The sequence below is a fragment of the Phyllobates terribilis genome, unplaced genomic scaffold (genome assembly GCF_046119375.1).
Source record: "Phyllobates terribilis strain yellow unplaced genomic scaffold, ASM4611937v1 Scaffold_11__3_contigs__length_659146591, whole genome shotgun sequence".
Classification (NCBI taxonomy): domain Eukaryota; kingdom Metazoa; phylum Chordata; class Amphibia; order Anura; family Dendrobatidae; genus Phyllobates; species Phyllobates terribilis.
The window spans coordinates 596,326,781-596,353,984 of record NW_027362771.1 but is presented as its reverse complement, the minus strand read 5'-3'; the positions used below and the strand labels follow the sequence as shown (position 1 = coordinate 596,353,984).

Genomic DNA, 27,204 nt, shown 5'->3' with positions numbered 1-27,204 from the left:
GGGGGCAGTATTATATTAGTTATATTCTTGTTTATAGAGGGTAGTTTTATAGTAATTATACTCTTTTATATAGGGGGCAGTATTATAGCAGTTATATTCTTGTATATAGAGGGCAGTTTTATAGTAATTATACTCTTTTATATAGGGGGCAGTATTTTACTAGTTATATTTTTGTACATAGGGGTAGAATTATAGTAGTTATATTCTCTTACATAGAGGGCAACATTATAGTAGTTTTATTCTTGTACATAGGAGCAGTATAATAGTAGTTATATTCTTGTACATAGGAGCAGTATTATAGCAGTTATATTGTTGTACATAGGGGGTAGTATTATATTAGTTATATTCTCGTACATAGGAGCAGTATTATAGTAGTTATATTCTCGTGCATAGGTGCAGTATTATAGTAGTTATACTATTTTACATAGGAGCAGTATTATAGTGGTTATATTCTTGTACATAGGAGCAGTATTATAGTAGTTATATTCTTGTACATAGGAGCAGTATTATAGTAGTTATATTCTTGTACATAGGAGCAGTATTATGGTAGTTATATTCTTGTACATAGGAGCAGTGTTATAGTAGTTATGTTCTTGTACATAAGAGCAGTATTATAGTAGTTTTATTCTTGTACATAAGTGGCAGTATTAGAGTAGTTATATTCTTGTACATAGGAGCAGTATTATAGTAGTTATATTCCTGTGCATAGGAGCAGTATTATAGTAGTTATATTCTTGTACAAAGAAGCAGTATTATAGTAGTTATATTCTTGTACATGGGAGCAGTATTATAGCAGTTTTATTCTTATACATAGAAGCTATATTATAGCAGTTATATTCTTGTACTTAGGAGCAGTACTATAGCAGTCATATTCTTGAACATAGAGGGCAGTTTTATAGTAGTTATACTTTTAAATATAGGGGTCAGTATGTAAGTAGTTATATTCATATATATGGGGTGCAGTATTATAGTGGTTATATTCTTCTACATAAGGGGCAGTATTATAGTTGTTATATTCTTGTACATAGGGGTACTATTATACTAGTTATATTCTTGTGCAGAGGTGCAGTATTATACTAGTTATATTCTTGTACTTGGGAGCAGTATTATAACAGTTATATTCTTGTACATAGAGGGCAGTTTTATAGTAGTTATACTTTTTTACATAGGGGCAGTATTATAGTAGTTATATTCTTGTACATCTGGCAGTATGATAGTGGTTATATTCTTGCACATAGGAGCAGTATTATAGTAGATATATTCTTGTACATAGGAGCAGTATTATAGTAGTTATATTCTCGTGCATAGGTGCAGCATTATAGTAGTTATACTATTTTACATAGGGGGCAGTATTATAGTAGTTATATTCTTGTACATTAGAGTAGTATTATAGTAGTTAGTTATACTCTTATACATACTGTGCAGTATTATGTTAGTTATATTCTTCTACATAAGGGGCAGTATTATAGTAGTTATGTTCTTTTACATAGGGAGCAGTATTATAGTAGGTATATTCTTGTACATAGGGAGCAGTATTTTAGTAGTTATGTTCTTGTACATAAGGGCAGTATTATACTAGTTATATTCTTGTGCATATGTGCAGTATTATAATAGTTATATTCTTGTACTTAGGAGTAGTATTATAGTAGTTATATTCTTGTATATAGAGGGTAGTTTTATAGTAATTATACTCTTTTATATAGGGGGCAGTATTATAGCAGTTATATTCTTGTATATAGAGGGCAGTTTTATAGTAATTATACTCTTTTATATAGGGGGCAGTATTATAGTAGTTATATTCTTGTATATAGAGGGTAGTTTTATAGTAATTATACTCTTTTATATAGGGGGCAGTATTATAGCAGTTATATTCTTGTATATAGAGGGCAGTTTTATAGTAATTATACTCTTTTATATAAGGGCAGCATTATAGTAGTTATATTCTTGTACATAGGGGGTAGTACTATAGTAGTTATATTCTTTTACATAGAGGGCAACATTATAGTAGTTTTATTCTTGTACATAGGAGCAGTATTATAGTAGATATATTCTTGTACATAGGGTTAGTATTATTGTAGTTATATTCTTTTACATAGAGGGAAATATTATAGTAGTTATATTCTTGTTTATAGAGGCAGTATTATAGTAGTTAAATTCTTGTAAATAGAAGCAGTATTATAGTAATTATATTCTTGTACATAGGCGAGCAGTATTATAGTAGTTATGTTCTGGTACATAGGGGGCAGTATTATAGTACTTATATTCTTGTACATAGCAGCAGTATTATAGTAGTTATATTCTTTTACATAGGAGCAGTATTATAGTAGTTATATTCTTGTACATAGGAGCATTATTATAGTAGTTATATTCTTTTACATAGGAGTAGTATTATAGTAGTTATATTCTTGTACATAGGAGTAGTATTATAGTAGTTATATTCTTGTACTTAGGAGCAGTATTATAGTAGTTATATTCTTGCACGTAGGAGCAGTATTATAGTAGTTATATTCTTGCACATAGGAGCAGTATTATAGTAGTTATATTTTTGTACATAGGTGCAGTATTATAATAGTTATATTCTTTAACATAGAGGCAGTATTATAGTAGTTATATTCTGTTACTTAGGAGCAGTATTATAGTAGTTATATTCTTTTACATAGAGACAGTATTATAGTAGTTATATTCTCATACATAGGGGGCAGTATTATAGTAGTTATATTCTGATACATAGGCGGCAGTATTATTGTAGTTTTATTCTTGTACATAGGAGCAGTATTATAGTAGTTATATTCTTCTACATAGGAGCAGTATTATAGTAGTTATATTCTCGTACATAGGAGCAGTATTAAAGTAGTTATATTCTTGTACATAGGAGCAGTATTATAGCAGTTATATTCTTGTACATAGGGGGCAGTATTATAGTTGTTATATCCTTGTACATAGGGGGCAGTATTATAGTGGTTATATTCTTGTACATAGGGAGCAGTATTATAGTAGTTATATTCTTGTACATAGGAGCAGTATTATAGTAGTTATATTCTTGTATATAGGGGGCAGTATTATATTAGTTATATTCTTGTACATAGGAGCAGTATTATAGTAGTTATATTCTCGTGCATAGGTGCAGTATTATAGTAGTTATACTATTTTACATAGGAGCAGTATTATAGTAGTTATATTCTTGTACATAGGAGCAGTATTATAGTAGTTATATTCTTGTACATAGGAGCAGTATTATAGTAGTTATATTCTTGCACATAGGAGCAGTATTATAGTAGTTATATTCTTGTACATAGGAGCAGTATTATAGTAGTTATATTCTTGTACATAGGAGCAGTATTATAGTAGTTATATTCTTGTACATAGGAGCAGTATTATAGTAGTTATATTCTTGTACATAAGGGGCAGTATTATAGTAGTTATATTCTTGTACATAGGAGCATTATTATAGTAGTTATATTCTTTTACATAGGAGCAGTATTTTAGTAGTTATATTCTTGTACTTAGGAGCAGTATTATAGTAGTTATATTCTTGCACGTAGGAGCAGTATTATAGTTGTTATATTCTTGCACATAGGAGCAGTATTATACTAGTTAAATTTTTGTACATAGGGGCAGTATTATAATAGTTATATTCTTTAACATAGAGGCAGTATTATAGTAGTTATATTCTGTTACTTAGGAGCAGTATTATAGTAGTTATATTCTTGCACATAGGAGCAATATTATAGTAGTTATATTCTTTTAAATAGAGGCAGTATTATAGTAGTTATATTCTCATACATAGGGGGCAGTATTATAGTAGTTATATTCTCATACATAGGCTGCAGTATTATTGTAGTTATATTCTTGTACATAGGAGCAGTATTATAGTAGTTATATTCTTGTACATAGGAGCAGTATTATAGTAGTTATATTCTTGTACATAGGAGCAGTATTATAGTAGTTATATTCTCGTACATAGGAGCAGTATTATAGTAGTTATATTCTTGTACATAGGAGCAGTATTATAGCAGTTATATTCTTGTACATAGGGGGTAGTATTATATTAGTTATATTCTTGTACATAGGAGCAGTATTATAGTAGTTATATTCTCGTGCATAGTTGCAGTATTATAGTAGTTATACTATTTTACATAGGAGCAGTATTATAGTGGTTATATTCTTGTACATAGGAGCAGTATTATAGTAGTTATATTCTTGTACATAGGAGCAGTATTATAGTAGTTATATTCTTGTACATAGGAGCTGTATTATAGTAGTTATATTCTCGTACATAGGAGCAGTATTATAGTAGTTATATTCTTGTACATAGGAGCAGTATTATAGCAGTTATATTCTTGTACATAGGGGGTAGTATTATATTAGTTATATTCTTGTACATAGGAGCAGTATTATAGTAGTTATATTCTCGTGCATAGTTGCAGTATTATAGTAGTTATACTATTTTACATAGGAGCAGTATTATAGTGGTTACATTCTTGTACATAGGGAGCAGTATTATAGTAGTTATATTCTTGTACATAGGAGCAGTATTATAGTAGTTATATTCTTGTACATAGGAGCAGTGTTATAGTAGTTATGTTCTTGTACATAAGAGCAGTATTATAGTAGTTTTATTCTTGTACATAAGTGGCAGTATTATAGTAGTTATATTCTTGTACATAGGAGCAGTATTATAGTAGTTATATTCTTGTGCATAGGAGCAGTATTATAGTAGTTATATTCTTGTACAAAGAAGCAGTATTATAGTAGATATATTCTTGTACATAGGGTTAGTATTATTGTAGTTATATTCTTTTACATAGAGGGAAATATTATAGTAGTTATATTCTTGTTTATAGAGGCAGTATTATAGTAGTTAAATTCTTGTAAATAGAAGCAGTATTATAGTAATTATATTCTTGTACATAGGCGGGCAGTATTATAGTAGTTATGTTCTGGTACATAGGGGGCAGTATTATAGTACTTATATTCTTGTACATAGCAGCAGTATTATAGTAGTTATATTCTTGTACATAGGAGCAGTATTATAGTAGTTATATTCTGGTACATAGGAGCATTATTATAGTAGTTATATTCTTTTACATAGGAGCAGTATTATAGTAGTTATATTCTTGTACATAGGAGTAGTATTATAGTAGTTATATTCTTGTACTTAGGAGCAGTATTATAGTAGTTATATTCTTGCACGTAGGAGCAGTATTATGGTAGTTATATTCTTGCACATAGGAGCAGTATTATAGTAGTTATATTTTTGTACATAGGTGCAGTATTATAATAGTTATATTCTTTAACATAGAGGCAGTATTATAGTAGTTAAATTCTGTTACTTAAGAGCAGTATTATAGTAGTTATATTCTTTTACATAGAGACAGTATTATAGTAGTTATATTCTCATACATAGGGGGCAGTATTATAGTAGTTATATTCTCATACATAGGCGGCAGTATTATTGTAGTTTTATTCTTGTACATAGGAGCAGTATTATAGTAGTTATATTCTTGTACATAGGAGCAGTATTATAGTAGTTATATTCTCGTACATAGGAGCAGTATTAAAGTAGTTATATTCTTGTACATAGGAGCAGTATTATAGCAGTTATATTCTTGTACATAGGGGGCAGTATTATAGTTGTTATATCCTTGTACATAGGGGGCAGTATTATAGTGGTTATATTCTTGTACATAGGGAGCAGTATTATAGTAGTTATATTCTTGTACATAGGAGCAGTATTATAGTAGTTATATTCTTGTATATAGGGGGCAGTATTATATTAGTTATATTCTTGTACATAGGAGCAGTATTATAGTAGTTATATTCTCGTGCATAGGTGCAGTATTATAGTAGTTATACTATTTTACATAGGAGCAGTATTATAGTAGTTATATTCTTGTACATAGGAGCAGTATTATAGTAATTATATTCTTGTACATAGGAGCAGTATTATAGTAGTTATATTCTTGCACATAGGAGCAGTATTATAGTAGTTATATTCTTGTACATAGGAGCAGTATTATAGTAGTTATATTCTTGTACATAGGAGCAGTATTATAGTAGTTATATTCTTGTACATAGGATCAGTATTATAGTAGTTATATTCTTGTACATAAGGGGCAGTATTATAGCAGTTATATTCTTGTACATAGGGGGCAGTATTATAGTAGTTGTATTCTTGTACATAGGGGGCAGTATTATAGTAGTTATATTCTTGTACATAGGAGCAGTATTATAGTACTTATATTCTTGTACTTAGGAGCAGTATTATAGTAGTTATATTCTTGCACGTAGGAGCAGTATTATAGTAGTTATATTCTTGCACATAGGAGCAATATTATAGTAGTTATATTCTTTTAAATAGAGGCAGTATTATAGTAGTTATATTCTCATACATAGGGGGCAGTATTATAGTAGTTATATTCTCATACATAGGCTGCAGTATTATTGTAGTTATATTCTTGTACATAGGAGCAGTATTATAGTAGTTATATTCTTGTACATAGGAGCAGTATTATAGTAGTTATATTCTTGTACATAGGAGCAGTATTATAGTAGTTATATTCTCGTACATAGGAGCAGTATTATAGTAGTTATATTCTTGTACATAGGAGCAGTATTATAGCAGTTATATTCTTGTACATAGGGGGTAGTATTATATTAGTTATATTCTTGTACATAGGAGCAGTATTATAGTAGTTATATTCTCGTGCATAGTTGCAGTATTATAGTAGTTATACTATTTTACATAGCAGCAGTATTATAGTGGTTATATTCTTGTACATAGGAGCAGTATTATAGTAGTTATATTCTTGTACATAGGAGCAGTATTATAGTAGTTATATTCTTGTACATAGGAGCTGTATTATAGTAGTTATATTCTCGTACATAGGAGCAGTATTATAGTAGTTATATTCTTGTACATAGGAGCAGTATTATAGCAGTTATATTCTTGTACATAGGGGGTAGTATTATATTAGTTATATTCTTGTACATAGGAGCAGTATTATAGTAGTTATATTCTCGTGCATAGTTGCAGTATTATAGTAGTTATACTATTTTACATAGGAGCAGTATTATAGTGGTTACATTCTTGTACATAGGGAGCAGTATTATAGTAGTTATATTCTTGTACATAGGAGCAGTATTATAGTAGTTATATTCTTGTACATAGGAGCAGTGTTATAGTAGTTATGTTCTTGTACATAAGAGCAGTATTATAGTAGTTTTATTCTTGTACATAAGTGGCAGTATTATAGTAGTTATATTCTTGTACATAGGAGCAGTATTATAGTAGTTATATTCTTGTGCATAGGAGCAGTATTATAGTAGTTATATTCTTGTACAAAGAAGCAGTATTATAGTAGATATATTCTTGTACATAGGGTTAGTATTATTGTAGTTATATTCTTTTACATAGAGGGAAATATTATAGTAGTTATATTCTTGTTTATAGAGGCAGTATTATAGTAGTTAAATTCTTGTAAATAGAAGCAGTATTATAGTAATTATATTCTTGTACATAGGCGGGCAGTATTATAGTAGTTATGTTCTGGTACATAGGGGGCAGTATTATAGTACTTATATTCTTGTACATAGCAGCAGTATTATAGTAGTTATATTCTTGTACATAGGAGCAGTATTATAGTAGTTATATTCTGGTACATAGGAGCATTATTATAGTAGTTATATTCTTTTACATAGGAGCAGTATTATAGTAGTTATATTCTTGTACATAGGAGTAGTATTATAGTAGTTATATTCTTGTACTTAGGAGCAGTATTATAGTAGTTATATTCTTGCACGTAGGAGCAGTATTATGGTAGTTATATTCTTGCACATAGGAGCAGTATTATAGTAGTTATATTTTTGTACATAGGTGCAGTATTATAATAGTTATATTCTTTAACATAGAGGCAGTATTATAGTAGTTAAATTCTGTTACTTAAGAGCAGTATTATAGTAGTTATATTCTTTTACATAGAGACAGTATTATAGTAGTTATATTCTCATACATAGGGGGCAGTATTATAGTAGTTATATTCTCATACATAGGCGGCAGTATTATTGTAGTTTTATTCTTGTACATAGGAGCAGTATTATAGTAGTTATATTCTTGTACATAGGAGCAGTATTATAGTAGTTATATTCTCGTACATAGGAGCAGTATTAAAGTAGTTATATTCTTGTACATAGGAGCAGTATTATAGCAGTTATATTCTTGTACATAGGGGGCAGTATTATAGTTGTTATATCCTTGTACATAGGGGGCAGTATTATAGTGGTTATATTCTTGTACATAGGGAGCAGTATTATAGTAGTTATATTCTTGTACATAGGAGCAGTATTATAGTAGTTATATTCTTGTATATAGGGGGCAGTATTATATTAGTTATATTCTTGTACATAGGAGCAGTATTATAGTAGTTATATTCTCGTGCATAGGTGCAGTATTATAGTAGTTATACTATTTTACATAGGAGCAGTATTATAGTAGTTATATTCTTGTACATAGGAGCAGTATTATAGTAATTATATTCTTGTACATAGGAGCAGTATTATAGTAGTTATATTCTTGCACATAGGAGCAGTATTATAGTAGTTATATTCTTGTACATAGGAGCAGTATTATAGTAGTTATATTCTTGTACATAGGAGCAGTATTATAGTAGTTATATTCTTGTACATAGGATCAGTATTATAGTAGTTATATTCTTGTACATAAGGGGCAGTATTATAGCAGTTATATTCTTGTACATAGGGGGCAGTATTATAGTAGTTGTATTCTTGTACATAGGGGGCAGTATTATAGTAGTTATATTCTTGTACATAGGAGCAGTATTATAGTACTTATATTCTTGTACTTAGGAGCAGTATTATAGTAGTTATATTCTTGCACGTAGGAGCAGTATTATAGTAGTTATATTCTTGCACATAGGAGCAGTATTATACTAGTTAAATTTTTGTACATAGGTGCAGTATTATAATAGTTATATTCTTTAACATAGAGGCAGTATTATAGTAGTTATATTCTGTTACTTAGGAGCAGTATTATAGTAGTTATATTCTTTTACATAGAGACAGTATTATAGTAGTTATATTCTCATACATAGGGGGCAGTATTATAGTAGTTATATTCTGATACATAGGCGGCAGTATTATTGTAGTTTTATTCTTGTACATAGGAGCAGTATTATAGTAGTTATATTCTTCTACATAGGAGCAGTATTATAGTAGTTATATTCTCGTACATAGGAGCAGTATTAAAGTAGTTATATTCTTGTACATAGGAGCAGTATTATAGCAGTTATATTCTTGTACATAGGGGGCAGTATTATAGTTGTTATATCCTTGTACATAGGGGGCAGTATTATAGTGGTTATATTCTTGTACATAGGGAGCAGTATTATAGTAGTTATATTCTTGTACATAGGAGCAGTATTATAGTAGTTATATTCTTGTATATAGGGGGCAGTATTATATTAGTTATATTCTTGTACATAGGAGCAGTATTATAGTAGTTATATTCTCGTGCATAGGTGCAGTATTATAGTAGTTATACTATTTTACATAGGAGCAGTATTATAGTAGTTATATTCTTGTACATAGGAGCAGTATTATAGTAGTTATATTCTTGTACATAGGAGCAGTATTATAGTAGTTATATTCTTGCAGATAGGAGCAGTATTATAGTAGTTATATTCTTGTACATAGGAGCAGTATTATAGTAGTTATATTCTTGTACATAGGAGCAGTATTATAGTAGTTATATTCTTGTACATAGGAGCAGTATTATAGTAGTTATATTCTTGTACATAAGGGGCAGTATTATAGTAGTTATATTCTTGTACATAGGAGCATTATTATAGTAGTTATATTCTTTTACATAGGAGCAGTATTTTAGTAGTTATATTCTTGTACTTAGGAGCAGTATTATAGTAGTTATATTCTTGCACGTAGGAGCAGTATTATAGTTGTTATATTCTTGCACATAGGAGCAGTATTATACTAGTTAAATTTTTGTACATAGGGGCAGTATTATAATAGTTATATTCTTTAACATAGAGGCAGTATTATAGTAGTTATATTCTGTTACTTAGGAGCAGTATTATAGTAGTTATATTCTTGCACATAGGAGCAATATTATAGTAGTTATATTCTTTTAAATAGAGGCAGTATTATAGTAGTTATATTCTCATACATAGGGGGCAGTATTATAGTAGTTATATTCTCATACATAGGCTGCAGTATTATTGTAGTTATATTCTTGTACATAGGAGCAGTATTATAGTAGTTATATTCTTGTACATAGGAGCAGTATTATAGTAGTTATATTCTTGTACATAGGAGCAGTATTATAGTAGTTATATTCTCGTACATAGGAGCAGTATTATAGTAGTTATATTCTTGTACATAGGAGCAGTATTATAGCAGTTATATTCTTGTACATAGGGGGTAGTATTATATTAGTTATATTCTTGTACATAGGAGCAGTATTATAGTAGTTATATTCTCGTGCATAGTTGCAGTATTATAGTAGTTATACTATTTTACATAGGAGCAGTATTATAGTGGTTATATTCTTGTACATAGGAGCAGTATTATAGTAGTTATATTCTTGTACATAGGAGCAGTATTATAGTAGTTATATTCTTGTACATAGGAGCTGTATTATAGTAGTTATATTCTCGTACATAGGAGCAGTATTATAGTAGTTATATTCTTGTACATAGGAGCAGTATTATAGCAGTTATATTCTTGTACATAGGGGGTAGTATTATATTAGTTATATTCTTGTACATAGGAGCAGTATTATAGTAGTTATATTCTCGTGCATAGTTGCAGTATTATAGTAGTTATACTATTTTACATAGGAGCAGTATTATAGTGGTTACATTCTTGTACATAGGGAGCAGTATTATAGTAGTTATATTCTTGTACATAGGAGCAGTATTATAGTAGTTATATTCTTGTACATAGGAGCAGTGTTATAGTAGTTATGTTCTTGTACATAAGAGCAGTATTATAGTAGTTTTATTCTTGTACATAAGTGGCAGTATTATAGTAGTTATATTCTTGTACATAGGAGCAGTATTATAGTAGTTATATTCTTGTGCATAGGAGCAGTATTATAGTAGTTATATTCTTGTACAAAGAAGCAGTATTATAGTAGATATATTCTTGTACATAGGGTTAGTATTATTGTAGTTATATTCTTTTACATAGAGGGAAATATTATAGTAGTTATATTCTTGTTTATAGAGGCAGTATTATAGTAGTTAAATTCTTGTAAATAGAAGCAGTATTATAGTAATTATATTCTTGTACATAGGCGGGCAGTATTATAGTAGTTATGTTCTGGTACATAGGGGGCAGTATTATAGTACTTATATTCTTGTACATAGCAGCAGTATTATAGTAGTTATATTCTTGTACATAGGAGCAGTATTATAGTAGTTATATTCTGGTACATAGGAGCATTATTATAGTAGTTATATTCTTTTACATAGGAGCAGTATTATAGTAGTTATATTCTTGTACATAGGAGTAGTATTATAGTAGTTATATTCTTGTACTTAGGAGCAGTATTATAGTAGTTATATTCTTGCACGTAGGAGCAGTATTATGGTAGTTATATTCTTGCACATAGGAGCAGTATTATAGTAGTTATATTTTTGTACATAGGTGCAGTATTATAATAGTTATATTCTTTAACATAGAGGCAGTATTATAGTAGTTAAATTCTGTTACTTAAGAGCAGTATTATAGTAGTTATATTCTTTTACATAGAGACAGTATTATAGTAGTTATATTCTCATACATAGGGGGCAGTATTATAGTAGTTATATTCTCATACATAGGCGGCAGTATTATTGTAGTTTTATTCTTGTACATAGGAGCAGTATTATAGTAGTTATATTCTTGTACATAGGAGCAGTATTATAGTAGTTATATTCTCGTACATAGGAGCAGTATTAAAGTAGTTATATTCTTGTACATAGGAGCAGTATTATAGCAGTTATATTCTTGTACATAGGGGGCAGTATTATAGTTGTTATATCCTTGTACATAGGGGGCAGTATTATAGTGGTTATATTCTTGTACATAGGGAGCAGTATTATAGTAGTTATATTCTTGTACATAGGAGCAGTATTATAGTAGTTATATTCTTGTATATAGGGGGCAGTATTATATTAGTTATATTCTTGTACATAGGAGCAGTATTATAGTAGTTATATTCTCGTGCATAGGTGCAGTATTATAGTAGTTATACTATTTTACATAGGAGCAGTATTATAGTAGTTATATTCTTGTACATAGGAGCAGTATTATAGTAATTATATTCTTGTACATAGGAGCAGTATTATAGTAGTTATATTCTTGCACATAGGAGCAGTATTATAGTAGTTATATTCTTGTACATAGGAGCAGTATTATAGTAGTTATATTCTTGTACATAGGAGCAGTATTATAGTAGTTATATTCTTGTACATAGGATCAGTATTATAGTAGTTATATTCTTGTACATAAGGGGCAGTATTATAGCAGTTATATTCTTGTACATAGGGGGCAGTATTATAGTAGTTGTATTCTTGTACATAGGGGGCAGTATTATAGTAGTTATATTCTTGTACATAGGAGCAGTATTATAGTACTTATATTCTTGTACTTAGGAGCAGTATTATAGTAGTTATATTCTTGCACGTAGGAGCAGTATTATAGTAGTTATATTCTTGCACATAGGAGCAGTATTATACTAGTTAAATTTTTGTACATAGGGGCAGTATTATAATAGTTATATTCTTTAACATAGAGGCAGTATTATAGTAGTTATATTCTGTTACTTAGGAGCAGTATTATAGTAGTTATATTCTTGCACATAGGAGCAATATTATAGTAGTTATATTCTTTTAAATAGAGGCAGTATTATAGTAGTTATATTCTCATACATAGGGGGCAGTATTATAGTAGTTATATTCTCATACATAGGCTGCAGTATTATTGTAGTTATATTCTTGTACATAGGAGCAGTATTATAGTAGTTATATTCTTGTACATAGGAGCAGTATTATAGTAGTTATATTCTTGTACATAGGAGCAGTATTATAGTAGTTATATTCTCGTACATAGGAGCAGTATTATAGTAGTTATATTCTTGTACATAGGAGCAGTATTATAGCAGTTATATTCTTGTACATAGGGGGTAGTATTATATTAGTTATATTCTTGTACATAGGAGCAGTATTATAGTAGTTATATTCTCGTGCATAGTTGCAGTATTATAGTAGTTATACTATTTTACATAGGAGCAGTATTATAGTGGTTATATTCTTGTACATAGGAGCAGTATTATAGCAGTTATATTCTTGTACATAGGAGCAGTATTATAGTAGTTATATTCTTGTGCATAGGAGCAGTATTATAGTAGTTATATTCTTGTACAAAGAAGCAGTATTATAGTAGTTATATTCTTGTACATATGAGCAGTATTATAGCAGTTTTATTCTTATACATAGAAGGTATATTATAGCAGTTATATTCTTGTACTTAGGAGCAGTATTATAGCAGTTATATTCTTGAACATAGAGGGCAGTATTTTAGTAGTTATACTCTTAAATATAGGGGTCAGTATGTAAGTAGTTATATTCATATATATGGGGTGCAGTATTATAGTGGTTATATTCTTCTACTTAAGGGGCAGTATTATAGTTGTTATATTCTTGTACATAGGGGTACTATTATACTAGTTATATTCTTGTGCAGAGGTGCAGTATTATACTAGTTATATTCTTGTACTTGGAAGCAGTATTATAACAGTTATATTCTTGTACATAGAGGGCAGTTTTATAGTAGTTATATTTTTTTACATAGGGGCAGAATTATAGTGGTTATTTTCTTTTACATAGAGGCAGTATTATAGTAGTTATATTCTTGTACATCTGGCAGTATTATAGTAGTTATATTCTTGTACATAGGAGCAGTATTATAGTAGTTATATTCTTATACATAGGAGCAGTATTATAGTAGTTATATTCTTGTACATAGGGAGCAGTATTATAATTTTATAGTCTGGTACTTAGGTGCAGTATGATAGTAGTTATATTCTTGCACATAGGAGCAGTATTATAGTAGATATATTCTTGTACATAGGAGCAGTATTACAGTAGTTATATTCTCGTGCATAGGTGCAGCATTATAGTAGTTATACTATTTTACATAGGGGGCAGTATTATAGTAGTTATATTCTTGTACATTAGAGTAGTATTATAGTAGTTATACTGTTATACATACTGTGCAGTATTATGTTAGTTATATTCTTCTACATAGAGAGCAGTATTATAGTAGTTATATTCTTGTACATAGGGAGCAGTATTATAGTAGTTATGTTCTTTTACATAGGGAGCAGTATTATAGTAGTTATATTCTTGTACATAGGGAGCAGTATTATAGTAGTTATGTTCTTGTACATAAGGGCAGTATTATACTAGTTATATTCTTGTGCATATGTGCAGTATTATAATAGTTATATTCTTGTACTTAGGAGTAGTATTATAGTAGTTATATTCTTGTATATAGAGGGTAGTTTTATAGTAATTATACTCTTTTATATAGGGGGCAGTATTATAGCAGTTATATTCTTGTATATAGAGGGCAGTTTTATAGTAATTATACTCTTTTATATAGGGGGCAGTATTATAGTAGTTATATTCTTGTATATAGAGGGTAGTTTTATAGTAATTATACTCTTTTATATAGGGGGCAGTATTATAGCAGTTATATTCTTGTATATAGAGGGCAGTTTTATAGTAATTATACTCTTTTATATAAGGGCAGTATTATAGTAGTTATATTCTTGTACATAGGGGGTAGTATTATAGTAGTTATATTCTTTTACATAGAGGGCAACATTATAGTAGTTTTATTCTTGTACATAGGAGCAGTATTATAGTAGATATATTCTTGTACATAGGGTTAGTATTATTGTAGTTATATTCTTTTACATAGAGGGAAATATTATAGTAGTTATATTCTTGTTTATAGAGGCAGTATTATAGTAGTTAAATTCTTGTAAATAGAAGCAGTATTATAATAATTATATTCTTGTACATAGGGGGGCAGTATTATAGTAGTTATGTTCTGGTACATAGGGGGCAGTATTATAGTACTTATATTCTTGTACATAGCAGCAGTATTATAGTAGTTATATTCTTGTACATAGGAGCAGTATTATAGTAGTTATATTCTTGTACATAGGAGCATTATTATAGTAGTTATATTCTTTTACATAGGAGCAGTATTATAGTAGTTATATTCTTGTACATAGGAGTAGTATTATAGTAGTTATATTCTTGTACTTAGGAGCAGTATTATAGTAGTTATATTCTTGCACATAGGAGCAGTATTATAGTAGTTATATTCTTGCACATAGGAGCAGTATTATATTAGTTATATTTTTGTACATAGGTGCAGTATTATAATAGTTATATTCTTTAACATAGAGGCAGTATTATAGTAGTTATATTCTGTTACTTAGGAGCAGTATTATAGTAGTTATATTCTTTTACATAGAGACAGTATTATAGTAGTTATATTCTCATACATAGGGGGCAGTATTATAGTAGTTATATTCTCATACATAGGCGGCAGTATTATTGTAGTTTTATTCTTGTACATAGGAGCAGTATTATAGTAGTTATATTCTTGTACATAGGAGCAGTATTATAGTAGTTATATTCTTGTACATAGGAGCAGTATTATAGTAGTTATATTCTCGTACATAGGAGCAGTATTAAAGTAGTTATATTCTTGTACATGGGAGCAGTATTATAGCAGTTATATTCTTGTACATAGGGGGCAGTATTATAGTTGTTATATCCTTGTACATAGGGGGCAGTATTATAGTGGTTATATTCTTGTACATAGGGAGCAGTATTATAGTAGTTATATTCTTGTACATAGGAGCAGTATTATAGTAGTTATATTCTTGTATATAGGGGGCAGTATTATATTAGTTATATTCTTGTACATAGGAGCAGTATTATAGTAGTTATATTCTCGTGCATAGGTGCAGTATTATAGTAGTTATACTATTTTACATAGGAGCAGTATTATAGTAGTTATATTCTTGTACATAGGAGCAGTATTATAGTAATTATATTCTTGTACATAGGAGCAGTATTATAGTAGTTATATTCTTGCACATAGGAGCAGTATTATAGTAGTTATATTCTTGTACATAGGAGCAGTATTATAGTAGTTATATTCTTGTACATAGGAGCAGTATTATAGTAGTTATATTCTTTTACATAGGAGCAGTATTATAGTAGTTATATTCTTGTACATAAGGGGCAGTATTATAGTAGTTATATTCTTGTACTTAGGAGCAGTATAAAATCAGTTATATTCTTATACATAGGAGCCGTATTATAGTAGATATATTCTTGTGCATAGGGGCAGTATTATAGTAGTTATATTCTTGTACAAAGAAGCAGTATTATAGTAGTTATATTCTTGAACATAGAGGGCAGTATTATAGTAGTTATACTCTTTTACATAGGGGCAGTATTATAGTAGTTATATTCTTGTACATAGGGGCAGTATTATAGTAGTTATACTCTTTTACATAGGGGCAGTATTATAGTAGTTATATTCTTGTACATAGGGATCAGTATTATAGTAGTTATATTCTTGTACATAGGAGCAGTATAATAGCAGTTATATTTTTGTACATAGGGGGCAGTATTATAGTAGTTATATTCTTGTACATAGGGGCAGTATTATAGTAGTTATATTCTTGTACATAGGAGCAGTATTATAGTAGTTATATTCTTGTACATAGGGGGCAGAATTATAGTAGTTATAATCTTGTACATAGGAGCAGTATTATAGTAGTTATATTCTTGTACATAGGAGCAGTATTATAGTAGTTATATTCTTGTACATAGGAGCAGTATTATAGTAGTTATATTCTTGTATATAGGAGCAGTATTATAGTAGTTATATTCTTGTACATAGGGGCAGTATTATAGTAGTTATATTCTTGTACATAGGGGGCAGTATTATAGTAGTTATATTCTTGTACATAGGAGCAGTATTATAGTCGTTATTCTCTTGTACATAGGAGTAGTATTATAGTAGTTATATTCTTCTACATAGGAGCAGTATTATAGTAGTTATATTCCTGTACATAGGGGCAGTATTATAGTAGTTATATTCTTGTACATAGGGGGCAGTATTATAGTAGTTATATTCTTGTACATAGGAGCAGTATTATAGTAGTTATATTCTTGTACATAGGGGGCAGTATTATAGTAGTTATATTCTTGTACATAGGAGCAGTATTATAGTCGTTATTCTCTTGTACATAGGAGTAGTATTATAGTAGTTGTATTTTTATACATATGGGGCAGTATTATAATATTCATTTGCTTGTTTTTTCTGTTTTAATTTTGTTTCTGCCATCTTTCACCTTAATACTTGACAACTTATTTTTTCTCATTTTCTGGTAAACTCTGTCTTATAAGTACCGTATCACACCCTATCTATTATTTATGACTTCTAGAGAGCAGAAGATTCTAATTTCATTGCACATAACAGAATGACTTTTATTTGAAAATAAAAAAGTGTTTTAGTTCCAAGTAGATTATTCTATTTACTGCAAATTAAACTTAGCAAATATGTAAATGTTATTTTCCCTAAATTTGCATACTTATATCCTATGTCTGGAGTCCCTGTCGTCCGTGGAATTAGTCGTGACCCGTCTGTGTTTGCCAATATTTTTGAATAATTTCCAAGAATTCCGGAAGTTGTTTTTCTGTCTTTGTACTGTATCTAGACGTCCCATGTTCTGTATATTAATGTGACATTATGTGAAAGGTTACATAAAGATAAAAATAAATATATATATATTTTTTTAATATTTTATGTCTATTTAAATGATGGCAGCTTTGAAAAAATGCTGTTAGAAATCTCAATAAATGTTTTTTTCGCGGAAACGTTTTTGATGACTAAAACTAACTTTATTAATCATTAATCACAAAACACGCATAAGTAATCTGCACCCAGAAAATGCTGCAAAACAGGCATTTTGAACTCAGAAAAAAACTGCAGCCAAAATACTGCAGCAAAACATTGAGTGTGAACATAGCCTATCAGCAGCTCTCAAGCCAAGCATTCCTGTGTATGGGAGCGTCGGGATAGATCGCTGTCGGGCATTCGACAACTATCTACTGTATACTGTATGGTATAAATAGTAAAATAAACCCATTACCTAAAACACAAAGACTCTTCTTACATAAGAAGTAATGTCCATAATTATTTGGTAATTAACTACATATAATAATTAAAAGAAAGAAAATAAAAACACAGAGAAAGTAAACTAAAAAAGAATAAGTACAGAGAGGACTAAAATGAAAATTCAAAAATTAAAAATGAAGTAAGAAAAATTAAAACGTTGAAAAGATTAAATAAATGATATCAGGTGGAAAAAAAAAACAAAAAAATGCTAGAAGTAATGTAAAGAGTTAAGTATAAAAATAGTATATATATATAAAGATAGTATATATACAATACAGACCAAAAGTTTGGACACACCTTTTTAAAGATTTTTCTGTATTTTCATGACTATGAAAATTGTACATTCACACTGAAGGCATCAAAACTATGAATTAACACATGTGGAATTATATACTTAACAAAAAAGTGTGAAACAACTGAAAATATGTCTTATATTCTAGGTTCTTCAAAGTAGCCACCTTTTGCTTTGATGACTGCTTTGCACACTCTTGGCATTCTCTTAAAGAGCTTCAAGAGGTAGTCACCGGAAATGGTTTTCACTTCACAGGTGTGCCCTGTCAGGTTTAATAAGTGGGATTTCTTGCCTTATAAATGGGGTTGGGACCATCAGTTGTGTTGTGCAGAAGTCTGGTGGATACACAGCTGATAGTCCTACTGAATAGACTGTTAGAATTTGTATTATGGCAAGAAAAAAGCAGCTAAGTAAAGAAAAACGAGTGGCCATCATTACTTTAAGAAATGAAGGTCAGTCAGCGCAAAAAATTGGGAACACTTTGAAAGTGTCCCCAAATTCAGTTGCAAAAACCATCAAGTGCTACAAAGAAACTGGCTCACATGAGGACCGCCCCAGGAAAGGAAGACCAAGAGTCGCCTCTGCTTCTGAGGATAAGTTTATCCGAGTCACCAGCCTCAGAAATCGCAGGTTAACAGCAGCTCAGATTAGAGACCAGGTCAATGCCACACGGAGTTCTAGCAGCAGTCACATCTCTTCAACAACTGTTAAGAGGAGACTTTGTGCAGCAGGCCTTCATGGTAAAATAGCTGCTAGGAAACCACTGCTAAGGACAGGCAACAAGCAGAAGAGACTTGTTTGGGCTAAAGAACACAAGGAATGGACATTAGACCAGTGGAAATCTGTGCTTTGGTCTGATGAGTCCAAATTTGAGATCTTTGGTTCCAACCACCGTGTCTTTGTGCGACGCAGAAAAGGTGAACGGATGGACTCTACATGCCTGGTTCCCACCGTGAAGCATGGAGGAGGAGGTGTGATGGTGTTGCGGTGCTTTGCTGGTGACACTGTTGGGGATTTATTCAAAATTGAAGGCATACTGAACCAGCATGGCTACCACAGCATCTTGCAGCGGCATGCTATTCCATCCGGTTTGCGTTTAGTTGGACCATCATTTATTTTTCAACAGGACAATGACCCCAAACACACCTCCAGGCTGTGTAAGGACTATTTGACCTAGAAGGAGAGTGATGGGGTGCTACACCAGATGACCTGGCCTCCACAATCACCAGACCTGAACCCAATCAAGAAGGTTTGGGGTGAGCTGGACCGCAGAGTGAAGGCAAAAGGGCCAACAAGTGCTAAGCATCTCTGGGAATTCCTTCAAGATTGTTGGAAGACCATTTCCGGTGACTACCTCTTGAAGCTCATCAAGAGAATGCCAAGAGTGTGCAAAGCAGTCATCAAAGCAAAAGGGGGCTACTTTGAAGAACCTAGAATATAAGACATATTTTCAGTTGTTTCACACTTTTTTGTTAAGTATATAATTCCACATGTGTTAATTCATAGTTTTGATGCCTTCAGTGTGAATGTACAATTTTCATAGTCAAGAAAAAACAGAAAAATCTTTAAATGAGAAGGTGTGTCCAAACTTTTGGTCTGTACTGTGCATTAAAAAGAATTGTAGAGAAAAAAAACACAAAAAGGACAAAATGAAAAAAAAAAAGGAATGACACCAATTATTAAAAATGAAAAGATAAAATAAAAAAGGAAAAACAAAAAATGAAATTCTATTATTTTAAAATGACCATGTGCCTTCCTTTCCAATGAATTGGCTGAGTTCAGACCCAACTCTTAAATTGTTTCCGGCTCCGTGAACTTGTAATTAGTATATTTTATATTCATGAGATTTTTTTCTTAGCATTTCTGTGTTTTTTCGGCTCTTTAGTTGCCAGATCTCTTATTTTGTCCTATTCTGCAGCCACAAAGTAGAACATCTTGTTCTGAATATTCTTTTTTTTTTTGATCATTTTGCTCAGTTGGCAAATTAATCGACCTCACTTCCAACACCCACTCCCGGATCATAATGAATAAATTAAAAATAAAAATCCCGTGAGGTTACGCTGAGAGCTTCGAAAGGGTTTATGTAGATAATGTATTCCATCGCGATCCTCGCGCTCGACACTTCAGTCATTAGGCGGAAGAATTTTTAGGCTTGTTTACACGATGTCGGTCTTCTGTTAAATATAGTCGGAAAATGATGAAGGTCGTCACACTCTCAAAATGATGGTAATTTGTTATCTACTAAAAGAGGAGGTAGATAACCTAAATATCTATCTTGATTCAATCATTTTTTTTAAAACTTTTTTGGGACCCTATGGGTATAATAAAAAAAATAAAATTTTTTAAAGAGAAACATGTTATCAGAAAATGATCTACTTTTTAAATCACGTTTTTGTGGTTTTTTTTTCCATATTTTTATTAAAAATCAAAAATCTAGAATTGTTCACATTGGCCATTGTGGATTTTTTTTTTACAATCAAACTTACTTTGTTTCAGGAAACAACACATGTACATAGCCACAAAGGTCAGACCCTGACCATAATTTTGTATTGAAAGAAGCACTCCCATCAAAGTTTTTATCCTCTTATTATATTGCAGTCATCATATGATATAGCACTAACAATTGATCATTTTGCCTTCTACCCATTAATTATTCTCTTTTCTCTGCTCTATGTAGAAACAGGAAGTCTCTTGTCCCTGCATGATTCATTTCCCTCTTCAAATCCCGACCCAGCTGCTCCGCTCTTCTCCCCTGCCATAGACTTTTGCAGTGACTCATGATTTGTGCAGACAAAATGTACTTCCTGTTTCTACATAGAGCTTAGAAGGATTCAGCTAGTCAGTTTTTAATCACGTGATGTCATAGACCTAATGGAAAAGAGAAGAATTAACTGGGTGGAAGGACAAAATAAGCAATTGTGAGTACACAGTGCTATATAATATGATGACTGCAATATATTAAGAGGATAAAAACTTTGATGGGAGTGCTTCTTTAATAAAGATTAGATAAAGTATGTGAATAGAACATAGGTAAATACAATTAAGAGTAAGGCTTTGTTTATACTAGAATCATGGCCTCCATGAAAGAAAACATAACAGCTAATTTGAAGTCAACACTTTTGAAAAAATTCATAATCTCGTTGATTTGAGTTGTAATGGGGTCAGCTTGGTCCCCATCGCGGTTCCAGTATTTTTGATGGCAAGAATAATGGTGCAGAGTATACTTTTCTTGCTATGAAAAAGTAATGGATCCCAAATCAAATTAAACAAGTCCATTAAAAATAGTGCTGTTAACTATGGCTTCTAGTCTAATCTGTTCATCTACTAGCTTTTATAGATGATCACATAATATTATATGCCACAAAATACTGTGCTTTAATACACTCACTCAACAATGCTCAAGCGTGAAAACTTTTAGATTCCCACAGGCTAAAATATTGATTAGGCTTTTTGATTAATTCATCCTTTCAAGGCTGAGAGAACAAACATAGATGACAGCTGTGGCATGAACAGATGATTGGAAATCATCTATTAACACTTAAAGAGGCCATGTAATGTATAGATAAAATAAAAAAAATCACTCTGCCATGTCCATGGACTTGGCATGAGTAATACTGTATCATTAACAGTTACACTATTAAGTTCTAGTGTATGAAAAGCTATAGTTGAAAATACACAGTTTAGGCAAAATGTAAAATGTTAATAATATTAAGTATTTTTATTTTGCATACTGTATTTGCTTTTTTTTGTCTTTCTGTGACATTTTCTCCGTAGATCTCCTGTGATATCTTATTACAAAGATCGATCTTACTCAACATCTCAACCTCATCAAGTGTCTTGTTTCGCTTACTGGTGGCATTGGTATCCCTCACCACTTTCGTGGCTTCCTCACTCTCTTTTCTTTGGCGTTCCTGGCTCTTCTGGCCTCCACATGAAGATTGAAGCTATACCCGGTGCTCCTCAGGATGGGGATTTGGAATTTGTGCTAGCCACCGAGAAGGAATTTCAAGAAGTTATCTCTATGTCTCATGGGATCTATGCAGGCCTGGACTATCTGCCAAGTCGATACCACAGTTGGGTCAATGAGAAAGATCGAATGGTTGTGCTAGCCAAGAAGGAAGGAGATGTTGTAAGAAAACACAATGGTTCAAAGAAACCTCTACCTTTCATAAACTTTTTGACCAACTGGGCTTCCATCTTGCCCTAGTGGTCTAATATATTGCTTATGCCCATGGGTATATGTTGACTAACACCATTGTCTGCTGTCTCTGTCCATGGATATTGCCCTGTCCCTGAGCTCCTTTCTTCATGCATTGATATGGACTTTATGAGGCCTCAAGGGCCATTCACACAGCCGATGGTGCCATGAAAAGAACTTGTTGTATGATCCATTGAACTTTGATAATGAATTCGCCCGATTTGCTGTGTCAATGGTCCTTTCCAGTCAACAGTTGCCATTAAATGGCATTAAACCCAACGAATGAACAGGAAAGACTGAAAGCCCAAATTAATCAACATGAAAAATTGAACGAAAATTGCACTGCCCTAATTTTTCTTTATTTTTATGCCAAAACTAAAGTCATCTGGATTAACAAGGGAAAACTTGGATTCCCTACCCAGCACCAACCACCCTTTTCCTGGTGGAACTTAATGGACTTAATGTAATTATCTATACGTGTACAAAAAAAAAGCTCATAAAATATGTTGGTGGTTGACAAATTCATAATCACCTTTTCATTGAAATATCTTGAAATATCAGCCATGATGGAACATGTGACCATAAAGTTGCGTATATACACGTAGGGTTGATAAAACCTAAAGGGTGGTTCAGAGTTTTTAACATATATGCTCTCTTTGGATGAAGCCTCCGTATGCTGGACACCCCATTGGTCACCAAAAGAATATGCAACGCTGTAATGTATATCCTCAGTTGCTTGCAGTGCCCTCTACGGGAGACTTAGAGCCATCTTTAATAAATCAGTAGATCGCTTGAATTTTATAGCCTTCCATGGATGGAACATGGACTAAGCTTGGATGCCACATTTGAATAGCCTCTAGTTAAGAGAAGAGGGTGGCCCAGCGAAGGCGATTTTAGATTTATATGGCATAAAGGGACCACATGGAACCTTTAGAAGAAAATAACCACCACAATTCCAGTCAATCCCATTATCAACATTTTATTGTAATATAGCTTTTGACTATTTTTTAAGAACCTGATTGAAAAAGATCAGATTAGCATCCTTTGTGAAAGTCCTAGAGGGGGTATGGTGTAGTATAATCACCAAATAAGGGAGGGGGGGGGCACAAATAAAGTCTATGGAACGGGCATGCACCTTGTCAATGAGATGGGCTGCCGATGATTCCAAGTAGTAGCAGCTTAAGTTTATATATACGGTAGCATTCGAAGCCTCTCCCAAGATGCAGTTATAAGGTCTCAAGAAGATCAGTTTGACACATAACAGAGCTCTTCTAGGTTTTGCATCTAGATGCTAATTTTTTTCCCTTCGACCTCATCCCTAGATTGCCCTTCTTTCCATGTTCGTGGTGGATGGTGGAGAGACAGCTCTACTTGAAGGACTTCGAGTGGCACCATGGGAGCGAGGCAGAGGTGTTGCGGGGGTTCTTCAGAGGTTTTGCTGCCAATTGGTGAAGCATCGATACCCAAGTGTCAAAGTCACGAGGCTGACGCGAGATGACAAGTTGTCTCCAAAGGAGCTTAACAAGTATAGAGTCATTGCTAAACAGGTATGGTCGTGACATCTTTGGACATGGTGGTGGTGGTGGACAAGACTTGTAGTATTAAGATTTCTGCTTAGAATTCAGCAATAGATCTTTAAAGATACTTTCTCGCTTTTGTTTTTTTTTTCTTTTCCTTCCTTTCTGTCCATGTTGACATTTACATGCCATCTCACATTCCTCACACAGGGCATACTGCTTGTCCGTTTCAATGCACCTGAGTTTTCCTCTCGTTTGTCCTCCATACCACTACCTGCCGGGCCATCTCGTTCATCTCCACCTACCCTCTTGTCTCCTGATGAGGTCCATGCAGTTTTCCTGGAGCGTGGTGGCCTACTGAAAGACCTACTACCCAATCAGACTGTAATCCAAGACTGGCAACCATTTCAGGCGCTTCCCGGGAATTATGATCTACTTCGTCGCAAGTCACTTCGCTGGATGACTGATGATAGCGTTCGACCTCGGGTGGCTTCTCTTTGCACCCCACCATTCCCAGTTCCGGCAGGACCGCTCTGTTTCTACCTCAACATTGATGTCTTTGGTTCTGGTTTGCGAGGAGCCCAGGAGCAATTATTATCTCACCTAGCTGCTCATGTCCCTCTTCTTCCAGGAGATGTAAAATGCCAGCTTTTCCTGCCCCCAAATATGTGGAGGCCCATGGCTGATTTTTGCACCTCCGTGCTGGGTTTTCAGCTGGAAAAAGGTTACACGGAGCAATATCTTCTAGAAGAAGATATATAGAGGGACTTAGAGGCCCCTAAAAGTCCCTCTTATATAAAATGAGGGTGGGGGAGCCAACCCAATCTACATTATAGTAGCCACTTCCTATAGCCGAGCCCACCCATTAGATGTAAAAACTCACATAGACCCTTACTCATCACTACAGATATGTTTCCCCTTATATGTAAAAACAAAATCCTATATTACCTCTACTTTACTCAAATATATATATATATATTTCGAGCAAGAGGGATCATAGGATATTGACCATTATTATATATTGTCCTAACTGGCTCCTCGTGGGTGAGGCTTTAAAATGTGGGTGTGGCTAAGTGTTGATTGGGTAGAGCTTGGGCAGTTCCTCCCCAATGTATTGTCAATCTATATGTATATATATATGTATATATATATATGTATATATATATATGTGGAGAGACCTTTCCTTTTTCGTACTGTTCTGCTAACATTGCACTATACGTATGAGTGTACGTGTGTGTATATATATATATTTAAGGATATATATGCACAATATATATTTATACAGGGGCTAGGGGGGAGTGTAAGGTATAATAAGGGGGAGGGGTAGGGATTTTATACTCTGCACTGAGTTTTTCGGGTGCGTGTGATAAAATATTTCTATATTTATTGCACTTTTTTCAGACGGAGGGTAAGGCCGATGCCACGCACTGTGTATATATACATACACATACACGGTTTATATAGTGTAACCGCAGCTGTCTAGATGTGATACATGAGAGATAGACTTATGCAATAATTTGCACTGCACGCGCTGACGTTAAAGTGGACCTGACTTCCTCCCATACCGGTTCGTGGCCATTTTGTGGACCAGAGTGGCTTCCCATATATCCCATATATATTAGTAGAGGCGAAGAGATATATTTTAACATAACTGCTGACAGCTCCGGGGGTCTTTTTTTGGGGGGTGGGGGGGGGGGGGGAGTGTCTACTAACCCTAGGTTTGGGTAGATGTATGGGCTGTCGGCAGGGGGGTATATTGTATTAGTATAATATATGATTATAGAGTTTATGGTGTACTAACAACGCAGTGGCCATGGATGGCGCTCTGTAGCCTCTCAATGACGATACCAGCACTTAATACTGTAGGTTAGGACCCCCTCTTTCATTTTGGAGGGTGACACCATCATGAGTGGTCACCTTCTTGGGTTGCTGCAGGGATAGGCAAGTAGTGCATGGGCACCCACCTATAACAATCGGGTGCCCACCGGTGGCGTAGTGGGGCAAGGCCAATATTGCTTTATTGTCCTGAGGACTCCGTTAAAACAAGTATTTTCCCTATTAATGCTCTTTTTAAAAAGTAATGATGCCCATCCTAAGCGCAAGAAAAATTGCCACCTCTGACCCCCAAAAATAAAGTTTCTACTCTCCTAATCCGAGCGATCGGTGCCACTTCTCCCCCCGTAAAGGGACGTCAATGCGCCACCTGTGCAATAAGGGGCGGGTGTAGAGATTTTAAATTCCGCGCCAAGTTTTTCGAGAGCGCAATGAAATATTTCTGTTTACTGCAATTTTTTTTTTCAGACGGACCTCCCACTTTATTTTTTTTAGGGTGGGTGAATTTTGCACCTTTATGAATTTTATGCCCAGGACAACCTCGCCTCCACCCCACGCTAAGCCACCGGTGCACGCTATCAATACAGAGTAGGGGGGACCACCCCATTTTTTCTAAGCTAGTCGAATATTCCCTTGCAGTCACATTCAGTCACCACTAGATGTCAGTACAGTTTAATCCACACGGTAGAAATCGCTGATCCTTCCTCAATCCCTGATCGATGACTTTTCTCTCTGATGCTGCGACACGTAAGTGACGTGCTACAAAACTCGATGTGCGCTTGAATATTGTGTTGCTTTGTATGATCATATGGATTTTACTTGACGTGCTACTATTATATTTTACTTTAGATCCTAAAGCAGCTATTGCTCTCTGTTATCTCCAGACTCCTTTGTCTTCCAATAGAATGGAAAGGCTACTGTTCACTATTCATGCCCCGCCCATTTCTTCATCTCATTTGCATAGACTTGTTATCCATCCAGTAACAAAGACCTTAAAGGGTTTTTTTCCACCTTAAAATAATGGCACCTTTAATTCTATAAAAATGGCGGAAAACAAAAAATAAAAAAAT

General features: G+C 32.8%; 1 protein-coding gene across 1 annotated transcript in view; it reads left to right on the top strand.

Moving 5' to 3' along the window:
- Positions 1-25,920, top strand: part of NAT16 (N-acetyltransferase 16 (putative)) — a 43,796-nt gene extending 17,876 nt beyond the window's left edge. The window contains exons 2-4 of the mRNA XM_073654417.1: positions 22,361-22,715; positions 24,107-24,331; positions 24,512-25,920. Of these exons, the coding sequence (XP_073510518.1) occupies positions 22,518-22,715; positions 24,107-24,331; positions 24,512-25,063 (975 nt within the window). The 5' untranslated portion in view covers positions 22,361-22,517 and the 3' untranslated portion in view covers positions 25,064-25,920. The remainder of the gene's footprint in view (positions 1-22,360; positions 22,716-24,106; positions 24,332-24,511) is intronic.
- The last annotated feature ends 1,284 nt before the right edge of the window (positions 25,921-27,204 follow it).